This window comes from Engystomops pustulosus, chromosome 8, assembly GCF_040894005.1.
Source record: "Engystomops pustulosus chromosome 8, aEngPut4.maternal, whole genome shotgun sequence".
NCBI lineage: Eukaryota > Metazoa > Chordata > Amphibia > Anura > Leptodactylidae > Engystomops > Engystomops pustulosus.
Genome location: NC_092418.1, coordinates 114436001 through 114451533, shown reverse-complemented (window position 1 = coordinate 114451533; position 15533 = coordinate 114436001). Strand labels below are relative to the sequence as shown.

Here is a 15533-nt window from a genome sequence, read left to right as displayed (position 1 = left end):
GTAGTTATATTCTTGTACATAGGGGGCAGTATTATAGTAGTTATATTCTTGTACATAGGGGGCAGTATTATAGTAGTTATATTCTTGTACATAGGGGGCAGTATTATAGTAGTTATATTCTTGTACATAGGGGGCAGTATTATAGTAGTTATATTCCTGTACATAGGGGGCAGTATTATAGTAGTTATATTCCTGTACATAGGGGGCAGTATTATAGTAGTTATATTCCTGTACATAGGGGGCAGTATTATAGTAGTTATATTCTTGTACATAGGGGGGCAGTATTATAGTAGTTATATTCTTGTACATAGGGAGCAGTATTATAGTAGTTATATTCTTGTACATAGGGAGCAGTATTATAGTAGTTATATTCTTGTATATAGGGGGCAGTATTATAGTAGTTATATTCTTGTACATAGGGAGCAGTATTATAGTAGTTATATTCTTGTACATAGGGGGCAGTATTATAGTAGTTATATTCTTGTACATAGGGGGCAGTATTATAGTAGTTATATTCTTGTACATAGGGGGTAGTATTATAGTAGTTATATTCCTGTACATAGGGGCAGTATTATAGTAGTTATATTCTTGTACATAGGGGGCAGTATTATAGTAGTTATATTCTTGTACATAGGGGGCAGTATAACATGTATGTGGAGAGAATAATTATATTCTTGATTGCTGTGCAGAGAAATGATCAAATGTCTTTAAACATTTCCCCCTTTTCTTGCAGGGACACCATGTGTGGCTTGTCGTAAACGGCACTTTGGTTCCTGCCACAGTCACCTGTAGCAGTGAAGGAGAAGTTCTGTTTACAAGTGACTATGGACAGGTAAGATCTGACAAGTTCCTTAAGAAATTCGGGATGTTTTAATCTTAATTTCATAAGATTTATGCTTGCTGTCAATGAATAAACGCAATTCTTCTTATTTAATGCTCAGATGCTGAAACCATGGCTGTTCTCACAGCTGGAGGTTTGTTCCATTTGCGTTCCATCAACACAATCCTCTAATTTTTCTCTTTTTTTTTTGTTGTTGTATATTTATAAAGGTAAAACGTATCCTCCTGGAGTCCCCACCCAGTGTTTGCAGTTATAGAAAACCTCTGGCTATGAACATGACTGCGAACTGTTCTGAATTTGCTAGAACGGTCTCTAATTTACCAAGACAGTCCTGATAAATTTTTGATCTGTTCCACCCCAAAAAGGCAGAACTGGTTTTGGTCCAGTGGCATCAAGTGGAGAAGCGGTTGTTTAAGTCTCCACCCCCCCCCCCCCCATTCATTTGCAGCAAGCTGAGATCTTTAAAAGGACTAGAAATGTAACCACTATGTATTAGACAGCCCATCAATAGGCAGTAATTGCCGTCATATCATGAGTATGCACCCTGGATGACTGCAGAACAGCTATTGTCTACCCGCCCCTCCCCCGCCACAAAAGAAAAAAAATTGCAAATATGTCCTTTGCTAATGCAGTTTTTAACTCTGCGTATCCCATTGATCCGGGACGTGATCTCCTGCTGTTCTGCCTCAGGTCTCTCCACCACTTTAGTGCATTTAGTAATCGATTCTGTGCTGGGGCGGGCGACGTCACCCGGGTGGCCAGCTGTTCACAGATGTGTATAATGTTATTGTACGCGATGTTTTACGTTCCTAAGACGCCCCCCCCCCCCTCGTGCAAGGAGGTCATCATTCCTACAAATAAGTCCTAAAATCAGGGACTTCCAGTCTGGCGTCAGGGTGCGTGCGCCCCCATGTACTTCCCGTGGGTGTGAATGCCCTTTTCTGGGTCCTGGGATAGTTATTAAAGGGCAGGATGTGGTTATTGCTGGATGCGATGAGCCATAGATGATCCCTTTGTGGTGTCGGGGAAGAGAAATCCTGAACGAAAAGGGGTAAAATCAGCAGAAAATCGGGATCTATATTTGTACACGCTGCATTTGGGATTTATATAGAATTGGTTTTGGCAGAAATGTTCAGGAAATATTCTTCCTTTATTGGCATAAAATACTCTGTGCTGCTGTTACTTTCCTGTGCCCTGCTTTCTCAGGCTTTGATAAGGCAGTGTTGACTTTTTTCTGGGATCTAGAAAAGCTGGGTGGGAGCTAGATCGCTATTGGGAGTATAGGGGGAGGGGTGTTGTATATTGATTAGCACCAATCCAAAAAATCGACAATTTTGTAGGTCATTACAGTTGTTAAAGGAAATTTGCCATCAAAATCCATCCTGATAAACCAGGGACATTACTTATAGATCCAGACGCTGTTACTCTGGTAATCTTTTTATATTTGTTATCCATTGCCTCCTTACATCTTAAATCAACTTTTACAATTATGCTAATGAGAGGTTCTGGGTGGTGTTAACAGAAGACCTTCCATGCTGTAGCTTCACAGATTGTTACACTGTTGCGGTGCACCCCTTCCCCCCCCCCCCTTCCTTACTGTGTGGTTACATCAGGCAGAAGGAGTGGTAGTGCTGCGGCAGCAGGTGGAGTCTGAGACAGTGTAATAGCCTGTGAATCTGCAGCACAGAGGTGCTCTGGTAATGCCCCCAGAGCTCTTCTTACTCATTAACATAGTTATAATAGTTGGAATCCGAGGATAAGAAATAATAAATTGCCACAGTCACGGTGTCTGTATCTATGAGTAAGTGTCTCTGGCTTATTGTGATGCATATTGATTGATTGAAGATTTCCTTTTAAAGGGGTTGTTACTCAACTTTTCCAGGTTCCTGAATGACAAATCGACCTATTTTTAAAACGGTTGCACTGAAATCCGTACTTAGGGTCCAAAACTATATATAGTCAGTGGTAATGACTTCTTCCTTCTTCTAACATGACTTGTGGGCAGTGAGGTCCAGGTCCCTATGGGGGGGGGGGGGGGGAGGTAGAGGTTACCCTGTTACAGTCATGTAATAATAAGGTTCCTAGATTAGTATAAGTCTCTTAATTTCCTAGTGATGGCTCTGTAGAGATTTGTCAATCAGAAGCGAGGAAAAGCTGTGTGCCAACCCCTTTAAGAGCTGTCATTATGTAGATAAGTGCCCTTGAGGCAAAACTTTAGTGCATCTTTGAAGTGTCATGTATACCCTGCGGTTAGAGAAAGCTGATACCACGGGGTGACCTACCACTGATCACGTGTCAAAAAAGATCAGAGAGGAAGTGACAACTTTATGAAATATCGGACCATATCTCTGACCGTTTCTACGAGCGTCCTTACACCCGCCCTCCTGTACTGCCTCTCGTCCAACTATAATTGCATCTCTTTTAGCCATTTTATCCTGAAATTGTATTAAAATCTCTTCTCTAATTAAAGTGGGCGGCTATAATTGTCCGTGGCCACTCACCGCCCCTTTAAGTGCGCTTTGATCTCCGTTGGGCCTGACCTACTTCATGGGTAATGTCATTTCCACAGGCCACGCTGCCTATTTACCAGGGACTCCTCTTACCCGGGATCCTTCATGTGCAAGTCATTACCCATAATCCTCGGAGACAGGATTTGTCTTCTCCTGTGAAGTCAATTTGCTCATTAACCTGTTTAACAAAAAGACAATTCCTGTGAATTAAAGGGAACCTGTCACCAGCGACCTAATTTTCACTAAAGACGGGTTACAGAAGCCCATCACACCTGCAGTGCAAATATTTCTTTCTGCTTTCTCTAAGCATTTGCATTACAATATAATTGTATGTTACCGTGTTTCCCCGATTGTAAGACACCCCCGAAAGTAGGACGTAGTGGGGGTGTAAGGGGGGACGTCTAATGTAAGACGTACCCCGAAAGTTAGACGTACCGGAGGAAAATTATATGGTACCTGCTTCAGGACCATGGACAGCAGGGGGAGCCGGGAACGGAGGGGGGATTGGTGGCTGCTGGCGGCAGTCAGAAGTCGGCCGACAGGGGCGGGAGTACGATGCAGCTTCCGGGAGCGGAGGGGTGGAAAGCGGAGGTACTGTATGTGGGGGTCAGGTTGGAGCCGGCCAAAGGGTGGGCGGGAGCTTGATGCCGGCGGAAGCTGGAGATCGCGGGACCGGGGCATGCAGAAAACCGCAGCCTCTGATTGGACCAGCGGCTCCTTCATGAGGAAGAAGAAGCTACACCTCTACCCAGCACTACAGAGGAATTGATCCCATCTCCATTACGGTACCAGGTACTGTAACCCTATGGGAGACAGTGTGTGGGATACTGTATGGGGCTGTAACCCTATGGGAGACAGTGTGTGGGATACTGTATGGGGCTGTAACCCTATGGGAGACTGTGTGGGATACTGTATGGGGCTGTAACCCTAAGGGAGATGTGTGGGATACTGTATGGGGCTGTAACCCTAAGGGAGATGTGTGGGATATCGAAATTTTTTTCCAATATAAGACATACCCCGAAAGTAAGACCTAGTGGGACTTTTGAGGGTAAAAAGAATGTAAGACACTGTCTTACTTTCGGGGAAACACGGTATAACTTATCGTGCACCCTGACCGAATCCTCTGTGTAGTCCCAGGGGTTTGGATTACAGGGGTTTGGATGCATTTCAAAATCCACAGACCTGTCTGTGCTGTAGACTCCTCAGCTCTCAGCCCCCACCTTTGTGCCTCTGTGCAGGAGCACAGAGGTGGGGGCTGAGAGCTAAGAAGTATACAACATGTTGTGTGTTTTTTTTTTTTTAAATGCATCCCAACCAAAGCCCAACCCCTGGGACTACACAGAAGATTCTGTCAGGGTGCAATGTAGGTTATTGCACACAAATATGTTGTAATACAAATGCTTAGTGAAAGCAGAAAGGTAGATCTGCAATTCAGCTGCAATGGGCCTCTGTAGCCTGTCTTTAGTGAAAATGAGGTCCCTTCTGACAGGTCCCCTTTAAACAAGGGTGACCCAGAATTCTCACCCTAGCTCTATGGGAGATGTAAATGGTGTCTGGCTTCTACATGTGAAGTTGGTGGACCACATTGTTCTTCGCACTTACTTTGCTTGTCTTTGGGGGGCCTGAATAAGCAAAACCCTTTGAGTCCAGTATTAGCGGTCACAGATGGTTAAAGTCTCCCAAATCTTCTATCTTGACACAATCCACCATCATTATGACTCTCTGTATTTGTTAGCCACAACATTTCTGAGCTCAGACGTTTTACATGTGAACTTAGAAAATGGACGCTGGGCCCCATTCCTTACAGGGACCCGATGTAGCTGCACAATTTACCCCCCCCAGTACGTCCAATGGATTGTATGGTCCTGGTAAGAGGTGACCTTTGACAACGGTTAAAGTAATAAAGATAGACCTCATCCTACGTAGTAAAGTTTGACATCTCTTGCGTATATATCTGTCATGGGATGATGATGGGTCCTTAACTTGGAACCTGATATAACCTGACTTACCCCACTTCTCCTTTTAACATGGTAATGAAAGTGAAGAAACAATTTTGGCGGCGGTAGAACCTTATGACAACTTCTGGTCAAGAAGTATCATAGGGGAAGCCCCCACACCGCTGCTATGAGGTAAGTGAAAGGGGAAGCCCGTTGTAGGTTGGTCCTACATATAGGACTTCCTCTCATGGAAGGTAAGGGGGGGGGGGTGTCACACAGCAGCAATGAAGGGCCTCATTTTTCTGTTTGCTAATGAGCTTCTCTGTTGTCCTCCTGCTCCACTGTCCATGGGTGAAGGAGCTCGGACTTGGACAAACTTTGTAGACCACATCTGAGCTGTCCATCTACTATCTCCATCCCTAATTTATTTGAAGGAATCAAAATCCTCTTGTTTACCGCGTAAAGTGCCTTTTCTTGTTGGTCGTGCCTTTTCTTTGCGCTGATGTTTTTGTCTTAGTTCTCGAAAACAATGTTTTTAGTTGACGAGAGAAGTAAATGGACGAGGATAATGAGCTTCCTGCAGGAAGTGGCCGGGACCAGGGATGTGGGGCCGAGCCGCCGCTCCACTGATTAAAGCTGAGTCGCACAATTTGACAGATTTATTCCCTGGAAGTGACTGATGTCAGTGTGACTCATCTTTTGCTTCAGATTTTTATCATAAAAGTCAATTTATCCCCCATCCAACCGGTAGAGATGAAGGCAAAATGTTTTCTACTCAAGATTTATCACAGGGAGGTTGTTCTGGGCCTAGAAGTCAAATGAAGGAAATTATGGACCTTCGGTAATGGGTGTTTAGATCTTCTGGACGCCATATGGTTTAGGTCAGTGATGGCGAACCTGTGGCACGGGTGCCAGAGGTGGCACTCAGAGCCCTTTCTTTGGGCACTCAGGCCATCACCACAGGACAGAGTTCACCAAACACAATCTTCCTGCAGTCCCAGGCAAATTTAAGGGATGCTGCTCCCAGTGCTATTCGACACTTCGTTGGCTGTTTGGAACTGCGGGAAAAGTGAGGTTTTGACAAAGTTGCATTATCTTTGGAGGTCTGGACCCGACCATTTTTCCAGGAGAGAAGCTACAATGATAATCTGAATTTTCCCTCCTTCTTTGAACTGGTGGCCTCAGACCTCCGATACAATTGAAGATGTGAAAGAACAGGTAGCAATAAGTTACTGTTTAAAATTCCATCCTGGCACTTCAGGGTAAAGAAGTGGATTTTGGTTGTAGTTTGGGCACTCGGTCTCTAAAAGGTTCGCCATCACTGGTTTAGGTCAAGAGTGAGGAGGTTGATGGCTTCCTGATATGGTTCAACGATATTCTTGATATTGTCTTGACATCATGGACAATGATCGTTATCGTGGACATCCGACCACCAGATATGTGGCAGCCTCTAGACATTGGCCTAACCCATAAAGTGATGCCTAAAACTTAGAGTTGACCGATACCCATGACCATAGTGGCCACTACTAGGCCAACCTCAACATGTGCGAGAGAATTGGCTTGGCTCTTCAAGTCTCTTCCACCACTTCATCCTCATTGTCATGAATTGGCAGCAGATATTTTATGTAGCTGGGCCGTAAATCTTTCAAATACAGTAGTTACAGCTGCCGTGCGAGGTGGACCCATCATTAGTGGATATAGGTGGATGCTTTGTTGGTAACCTTGGTCGAAGAACGGTGAAATGTATATGGATATTCTATGGGGTGATGAGTCCTCGTATGGTTATAACACGTCTCAGAAGTTGGACCAATGTCTTTGAAGATGGATGTTATTTAAGTTGGGTCAATGTTCATAACATCGACCATCACATGGGTTGGATCAATAATTTTGAGAATATGTTGGTGGCGGCCTCTTCACTGTTTGGGCCGATGTTCTTGAGGATCTATTGGTTGCACCTATCCATGGGGTAGATGGCATTTTTGGCAACCGTCATATGGCTTCAACCAATGACCTTGTGACTTTGTGGATCAGTGTTCATGAAAGATAAACTGATAACGACCATTTTGGTGATTGGGCCAATATCTTAATTCTTGGATACAGCCAAATCACGAAGTGCATCAGATCTAACCCTGCCTGGTGTTGTGATATTACACTGGTCTGACCATGGGTTATTTTGAGGCCGTAGCTTGTGTGGTGACCAGATAGTATTTTTTTTTTTAGATAAGTGAAGGGTTAATTTATTTTATTTGGCCGCACTTAAACCATGAATGCCATTTTTCTGGGAATATTGTGGCAGCGATTGTGGACAACTTGAGGAACTAAAAAGAGGAAGTGAGCGGCGGCTTTACACATGGGAAAGTGATAATTGGGTAACACATGGCTCCTTTATATCGCTGCTCACTCTTGTCTTGTGCTGATTCACGGGCTCCATCTAGGGTGAGTGTGACCTCTTTACGAAGACAGAAAGGGGCATCTCCCACAATTCCTTGCACCTTATGGGGATCAGTCCAGAGATTACAGAACCTTGTCTGGATTGCAGTGGCGTAACTAGAAGCTGAGGGGCCCCAGTGCAAAGTCTGTGCCGGGCCCCCGACTATAATGTATGGTTTATAGTAATAGTCTTCTCATATGGGAAAGTGACACCGTAAGGGCCCCCTAAACCTCTTGGGCCCAGTTGTGACTGCACCCCCTGCTGGATTGGATGCAATTATATCTACCGTGAGCTGAGGGCAGGACTAGTAATTTATCCTTCTGTCGAATTCTCACCATGATTTGTGCACATAGACTAGATCTATGCAAGGAGGAAGCTGAAAGAGAATATAAATGACGGGTCAGACTACATGGCTTGTTGTCTGTTACCATGGAGATGCATAGGTCTCCATAGGAGCTGCGTACAGTCTCTCTCGGTTGTGTCAGGTTTGAGTGTATTACAGAAGGTATTTGTGCTCTGTGTTTTGGGGGAGTTTGATTGAAAGCAGATCGGGGTCTTTGGTTGTTGAGGGTTTAGTTTTATAACTCAAACCTCCCAAAAAAAAGGGCTCGTCAGTGATAAATCCAGGCGTGTGAAGTGTGCGGGCTGCATGGATGTCTGTGCAACGTCTTGCAGCATTCCCTGACCTTGTCCCAGGCCTCTGGTGTTTCCCGTAATCTTCCCTGTAACTTAAGAACTTTGTATATTTAATATATGACCCCCCCCCCCCCCCCCAAAAAAATGACAATCTTTTTATTTATTTATTTTTTTATGCATTTTTTTTTAAGAATGTAAATTCATAGAAAGGGAACAGACTCTTTATCATGTGTCTCCTTTAATAATCAACTTGAGGTATTATTAAAAAAACGTCAGCAGAAAACCTCAACAAAACCTGCGTGTGTGAATGGCGGCTTTTGGCTGCATTCCTCAATATTCACGGAAAGATGTAGTCCTGTAGATTTTGTACTTAAAGGAAATCTACCATCAAAATCCATCCTGATAAACCAGGGACATTACTCATAGATCCAGGCACCGGGACAGTTGTATCTTCTTATATTTGTTGTTCATGGTCTCTTTCTTTCTAAAATCAACTTTAAAAATTATGCTAATGAGCCAGAATGGCTCTGGTGGGTGGGGTGTTACCAGCTTCGATACAGAGCACTGGAAGTGCCATGGAGCAGGGGCGGAGAGTGAGAACAGTGTAACAGCCTTTGCAGCCAGAGCATGCAGGGGCTCCGGTAGAGCCCTTCTTGCTCATTAGCATAATTTTAAGAGTTGCGTTTAGGAAGTAGGACGCCATGGTTAACAAGTACAAGATTACCAATGTCACGGGGCCTCCATCTTTGAGTGTCCCTTGATTTTGATGGTAGATTTCCTTTTAAAGGTATCTGAAAAGCTAAAAATTTTCACCAGATTATTAGGAAAAAAATTAGCAAATGAGACTTTTTCAACTAATTTCTAATAGAGTAGAAAAAAAATATTGAGTCCAATCTGAAACGTGTTCACTGTGTAACTCTGTTAAAGAATATCTGTTCAATGTTATGATATTTCTACAGAATATTTTAAACCCTCCGGGATGCACAATTTCTGATAACAGCCGTCACGTTTTTGGGATGTCCTGGATATCCAATGGATGTGCCATAAGCACCGAAGGTTTGAATACCCCTTTAATGTCACCCTGACAATTAGTAATAATTTGTAAAGTTCAGTCTATGCAGCGCCCGCCGTCCTGAGTGACATTTGGAGACGGGGGGGGGGGGGGGGGGTCCCAGCTGTTTTATGACATTTATAGATGAGGAATAATTCATGGCCGCCCTTTGTCGCTTCTATAAACCTTCAGCGCGTAGACGGAAGCTCTAAAAGGGCTTCTTATGTGTCATGAAGTCCGACCTATTAAACTGTAGTTTGATGATCCAGAAGAAGGCAAAAACCCTGCAAGGCTGAGGTTAAATGGCCCAAAGCAGGAAAAATCTTCGTCCTGACTCCTAATATGGAGGTCAAAATAACTCCCTGTAATCATATCTTTGTGTATGTTAGTAGCAGCAGGACTGTGACATTTTGGATTTATATTCTAGCTCCTCCAAGTGCATTTGGGGCCTTTCCTCACACTGCTGTGCTCTGTGCACTGAGCTACTTCACATCCCCCTTTCTCGTGGTCTTGGAGATGTTCTATTCAGAGCGCACATTACAGGTCTCATTACACATCTCTTCAGGGTCAATGCTTAAGGGGTGTTTCCATTTCAGCAAATTAATGTTCTTGTTTGTTTTTAAAAAAAAAAAAAAGTTGTACAATTTTCCAATATACTTTCTGTATCAACTCCTCACTGTTTTCCAGATCTCTGCTTGCTGTCTTTCTATAAAAAGCTGTTTACTACCAGTGGAGAGAAATCTGACCATGGTCGCACAGGTGCACGGCTCGTTATATGTCACACAGGTGCACGGCTCGTTATATGTCACACAGGTGCACGGCTTGTTATATGTCACACAGGTGCACGGCTCGTTATATGTCACACAGGTGCACGGCTCGTTATATGTCACACAGGTGCACGGCTCGTTATATATCACACAGGAGCACGGCTCGTTATATATCACACAGGTGCACGGCTCTAATTACCCTCTGTGATATAATGAGCCGTGCACCTGTGTGACCATGGTCAGATTTCTCTCCACTGGTAGTAAACATGGAAGCTTTCTATAGAATGACAGCAAGCGGAGATCTAGAAAGCCACAGTGGCTTCGTGGTTGGCACTAAAGCCTTGCAGCGCTGCGGTCCTGGCCTCAAGTCCCAGGGTCAACATCTACAGTTTGTATGTTCTCTCCGTGTTTGTGTGGGTTTCCTCCGGGTCCTCAGGTTTCCTCCCACACTCCTAACTGGTAGATTGTGAGCCCCATGGGGGCAGGGACCGATTTGGCAAGTTCTGTGCAGCGCTGCGTAATCTGTGTGCGCTATATAAATAAAAAGGAATTTATTATTATTATTATTATTATTATTATTTATTATTACTACTACAATGAGGAATTGATGCTGAAAATATATTGGAAAATATTTTTATAATAATAATATTAATTTGATGAAATGGGAACACCCCTTTAACATTGGCTGCAGTCTGTGACGGGTTCCCCTTTAACTTGGACACATTCCAAGACCGCTGCTTTCTGAGGTCCAGGAAAAGCTGGGTGAAAACCTCCTTGGCATCAGAGACTATATTGGTAGTCCTCCATCTTTCTATGATTCCTGAAAGGCAAATCTATCAGCTCAGGAAGATTTCCCTGTGATCCTTTTATAGAAGGGAATTTTGGGCACTGATAGGAGTTGTCCTCCATCTGTCTTATACTTCTTAATGTGGCAGTAAAGGGGTTTGGAGATGATTTTGGAGATGAACCTTTAACCATATTGTATGGTTCAATTTTCCCCAGAAACCCCTAGAATCCGGTGACTAGAGAGAATGTTTGATGTTACAGAATTCCATATTAATGTGTCAGTGTTACAAAATCGGTCAGGATTTCAAAATAATTTCCATTACATATAAAAGTAAATTTCCTGTAAACGCCTGACAACTGTGAAGAAGATATTGTAATGTCACAAGACGCCTGTAAAAAGCGAAATACGAGCGGTGCCCTAAAAGCAGTTGTCACTATTCTGCACGTGGTGAACAGGACGCGTCCGTCATTACAAGTTTATAGCTGTGGACTGAAAGCTGTAAAAGCAGAATTCCAGTAAAAGACTTTGTCGGGAATTCGGATCGATGATTCAATTACATGTAGTTTTCTGAGTAACCAGTAGGTGGCGAAATGTTGTGCTATGAAAGTAGTTGGCAAAATGTGACCTCCTTATACTGCAGATAATGGGGAACAAAGCCGTGTATACTGCTCTATATATATCATCACAATCCTGACTTATAGATCAATGGATTTCATATGAGTTGCAATATTGATTAGAAAGCCTTAAATAACCAAAGAAAATGCAGCAAAGACTACTTATTATTATTAGATTAGAATACTGCTCCCTGTCTGAGAAATTACCAGTTACTACTATAATACTGCCCCCTATGTACAAGAATATAACTACTACAATACTGCCCCCTATGTACAAGAATATAACTACTATAATACTGTCCCCTATGTACAGGAATATAACTACTATAATACTGCCCCCTATGTACAGGAATATAACTACTATAATACTGCCCCCTATGTACAGGAATATAACTACTATAATACTGCCCCTATGTACAAGTATATAACTACTATAATACTGCCCCTATGTACAGGAATATAACTACTATAATACTGCCCCCTATGTACAGGAATATAACTACTACAATACTGCCCCCTATGTACAAGAATATAACTACTATAATACTGCCCCCTATGTACAGGAATATAACTACTACAATACTGCCCCCTATGTACAAGAATATAACTACTATAATACTGCCCCCTATGTACAGGAATATAACTACTATAATACTGCCCCCTATGTACAGGAATATAACTACTATAATACTGCCCCCTATGTACAAGAATATAACTACTATAATACTGCCCCCTATGTACAAGAATATAACTACTATAATACTGCCCCCTATGTACAAGAATATAACTACTATAATACTGCCCCCTATGTACAAGAATATAACTACTATAATACTGCCCCCTATGTACAGGAATATAACTACTATAATACTGCCCCCTATGTACAGGAATATAACTACTATAATACTGCCCCCTATGTACAAGAATATAACTACTATAATACTACCCCCTATGTACAAGAATATAACTACTACAATACTGCCCCCTATGTACAAGAATATAACTACTATAATACTGCCCCCTATGTACAAGAATATAACTACTATAATACTGCCCCCTATGTACAAGAATATAACTACTATAATACTGCCCCCTATGTACAGGAATATAACTACTATAATACTGCCCCCTATGTACAGGAATATAACTACTATAATACTGCCCCCTATGTACAAGAATATAACTACTATAATACTACCCCCTATGTACAAGAATATAACTACTACAATACTGCCCCCTATGTACAAGAATATAACTACTATAATACTGCCCCCTATGTACAAGAATATAACTACTATAATACTGCCCCCTATGTACAAGAATATAACTACTATAATACTGTCCCCTATGTACAGGAATATAACTACTATAATACTGCCCCCTATGTACAGGAATATAACTACTATAATACTGCCCCCTATGTACAAGGATATAACTACTATAATACTGCCCCCTATGTACAGGGATATAACTACTATAATACTGCCCCCTATGTACAGGAATATAACTACTATAATACTGCCCCCTATGTACAGGAATATAACTACTATAATACTGCCTCCTATGTACAAGAATATAACTACTATAATACTGCCCCCTATGTACAGGAATATAACTACTATAATACTGCCCCCTATGTACAGGAATATAACTACTATAATACTGCCCCCTATGTACTGGAATATAACTACTATAATACTGCCCCCTATGTACTGGAATATAACTACTATAATACTGCCCCCTATGTACAGGAATATAACTACTATAATACTGCCCCCCTATGTACAGGAATATAACTACTATAATACTGCCCCCTATGCACAAGAATATAACTACTATAATACTGCCCCCTATGTACAGGAATATAACTACTATAATACTGCCCCCCTATGTAAAGGAATATAACTACTATAATACTGCCCCCTATGTACAAGAATATAACTACTATAATACTGCCCCCTATGTACAAGAATATAACTACTATAATACTGCCCCCCTATGTAAAGGAATATAACTACTATAATACTGCCCCCTATGTACAAGAATATAACTACTATAATACTACCCCCTATGTACAGGAATATAACTACTATAATACTACCCCCTATGTACAGGAATATAACTACTATAATACTGCCCCCTATGTACAGGAATATAACTACTATAATACTACCCCCTATGTACAGGAATATAACTACTATAATACTGCCCCCTGTGTACAAGGATTATGTAACAGATCTGAACTTGTTGGTTATTACACATCTGTTTGGACTTTCTGATAAGAATCTCAATGTTTCTTCCGTCTTTCCAGGAGTTTATGTATCCCCGGAACGCCCTCACAAGGGACTTGGTCCTCCCGATGCATCCGAGTAACAGGGATGGTGTGGAGGACATGTCGTTGCTTTCTGACCTGCATGAAGCCGCCATCATGTTGAATCTTCATCAGCGTTACATAATGGACAAGATCTACGTGAGTTATGAGCTGGTGACCCGCAGGATGGAGCGATCAGGGTCCTTGGATCACTGCTTTTTAGTGTTTTTGTTTTGCCTTTATCTTGGAACATATTTGTAATAAGGATTTATCTTGTATCTTCGTCTTGGTCGTTTTTAATATCCTTGTGAGTTTCATTTCCTCAACATTTTTCAAAGTAACATCTTGCTTCTGGTAATGCACAGGCAGATAATTTCTCCTGCCTTCCTTCAGTAGTGACACGGCTGTAATGTGTTCTATTTGTATCCTTATAGTAAATTCGGTGTTTGCTAAACTAAGCAAAAATTCTAATTTGTCATCGGTTATGATCTCTGTACTCCACTAGGGGGAGCTATTCAGCTTGTTTACATTTCATGCAGTGAGCTCCCCCTAGTGGTGGCTGTCTATGCCAGGAATTTAGAGTTTTTATTGGAATTTTCGGTTTCTGGTTGAGAAGCAGCCGAATGGTATACGGCAAAGCTGAATATCACTTTCTATATCTTGTTGTTAGGTCCATGTCACAATGCACAATGCAGCCTTTTATGTCAGGTCTCTGCTGTTCTCTTTTTATTATTGTTTTGTTGTATAAATGACAGATATAATTTACAGGATTGATCTATTTTCTCTAGACCAATATTGGGTCTATTCTGGCCTCAGTGAATCCCTACAAGCAAATCGCAGGATTGTATGATGAGAACACAGTTGATTTATACAGTCGGCATCATTTAGGGGAACTTCCACCTCACATTTTCGCCATAGCCAATGAGTGTTACCGCTGCTTGTGGAAGAGACGCGACAGCCAGTGCGTTCTTATTAGGTACGAAGCAAATGCTATGCATTTCCTCCTGTCACTGCAGATGTAAAAAACTATTCTACTTTACTATCCTCTTTAATACTGCCCCCATATATACAATTTTATAACTACTATAATAATGCCCCCTATGTACAAGAATATAACTACTATAATACTACCCCATATGTACAGGAATATAACTACTATAATACTGCCCCCTATGTACAGGAATATAACTACTATAATACTACCCCCTATGTACAAGAAAATAACAACTATAATACTGCCCCCTATGTACAGGAATATAACTACTATAATACCGCCCCCTATGTACAAGAATATAACTACTATAATACTGCCCCCTATGTACAGGAATATAACTACTATAATACTGCCCTCTATGTACAAGAATATAACTACTATAATACTGCCCCTATGTACAGGAATATAACTACTATAATACTGCCCTCTATGTACAAGAATATAACTACTATAATACTGCCCCCTATGTACAAGAATATAACTACTATAATACTGCCCCCTATGTACAAGAATATAACTACTATAATACTGCCCCTATGTACAAGAATATAACTACTATAATACCGCCCCCTATGTACACGAATATAACTACTATAATACCGCCCCCTATGTACACGAATATAACTACTATAATACCGCCCCCTATGTACACGA

General features: G+C 41.8%; 1 protein-coding gene across 1 annotated transcript in view; it reads left to right on the top strand.

Annotated features, from left to right (window-relative positions):
• The window catches only part of LOC140075888 (unconventional myosin-X-like), a 72706-nt gene that overhangs the window by 19167 nt on the left and 38006 nt on the right, over window positions 1-15533 (top strand). Inside the window, exons 2-4 of the mRNA XM_072122285.1 lie at window positions 734-832; window positions 13886-14044; window positions 14674-14861. Of these exons, the coding sequence (XP_071978386.1) occupies window positions 734-832; window positions 13886-14044; window positions 14674-14861 (446 nt within the window). The remainder of the gene's footprint in view (window positions 1-733; window positions 833-13885; window positions 14045-14673; window positions 14862-15533) is intronic.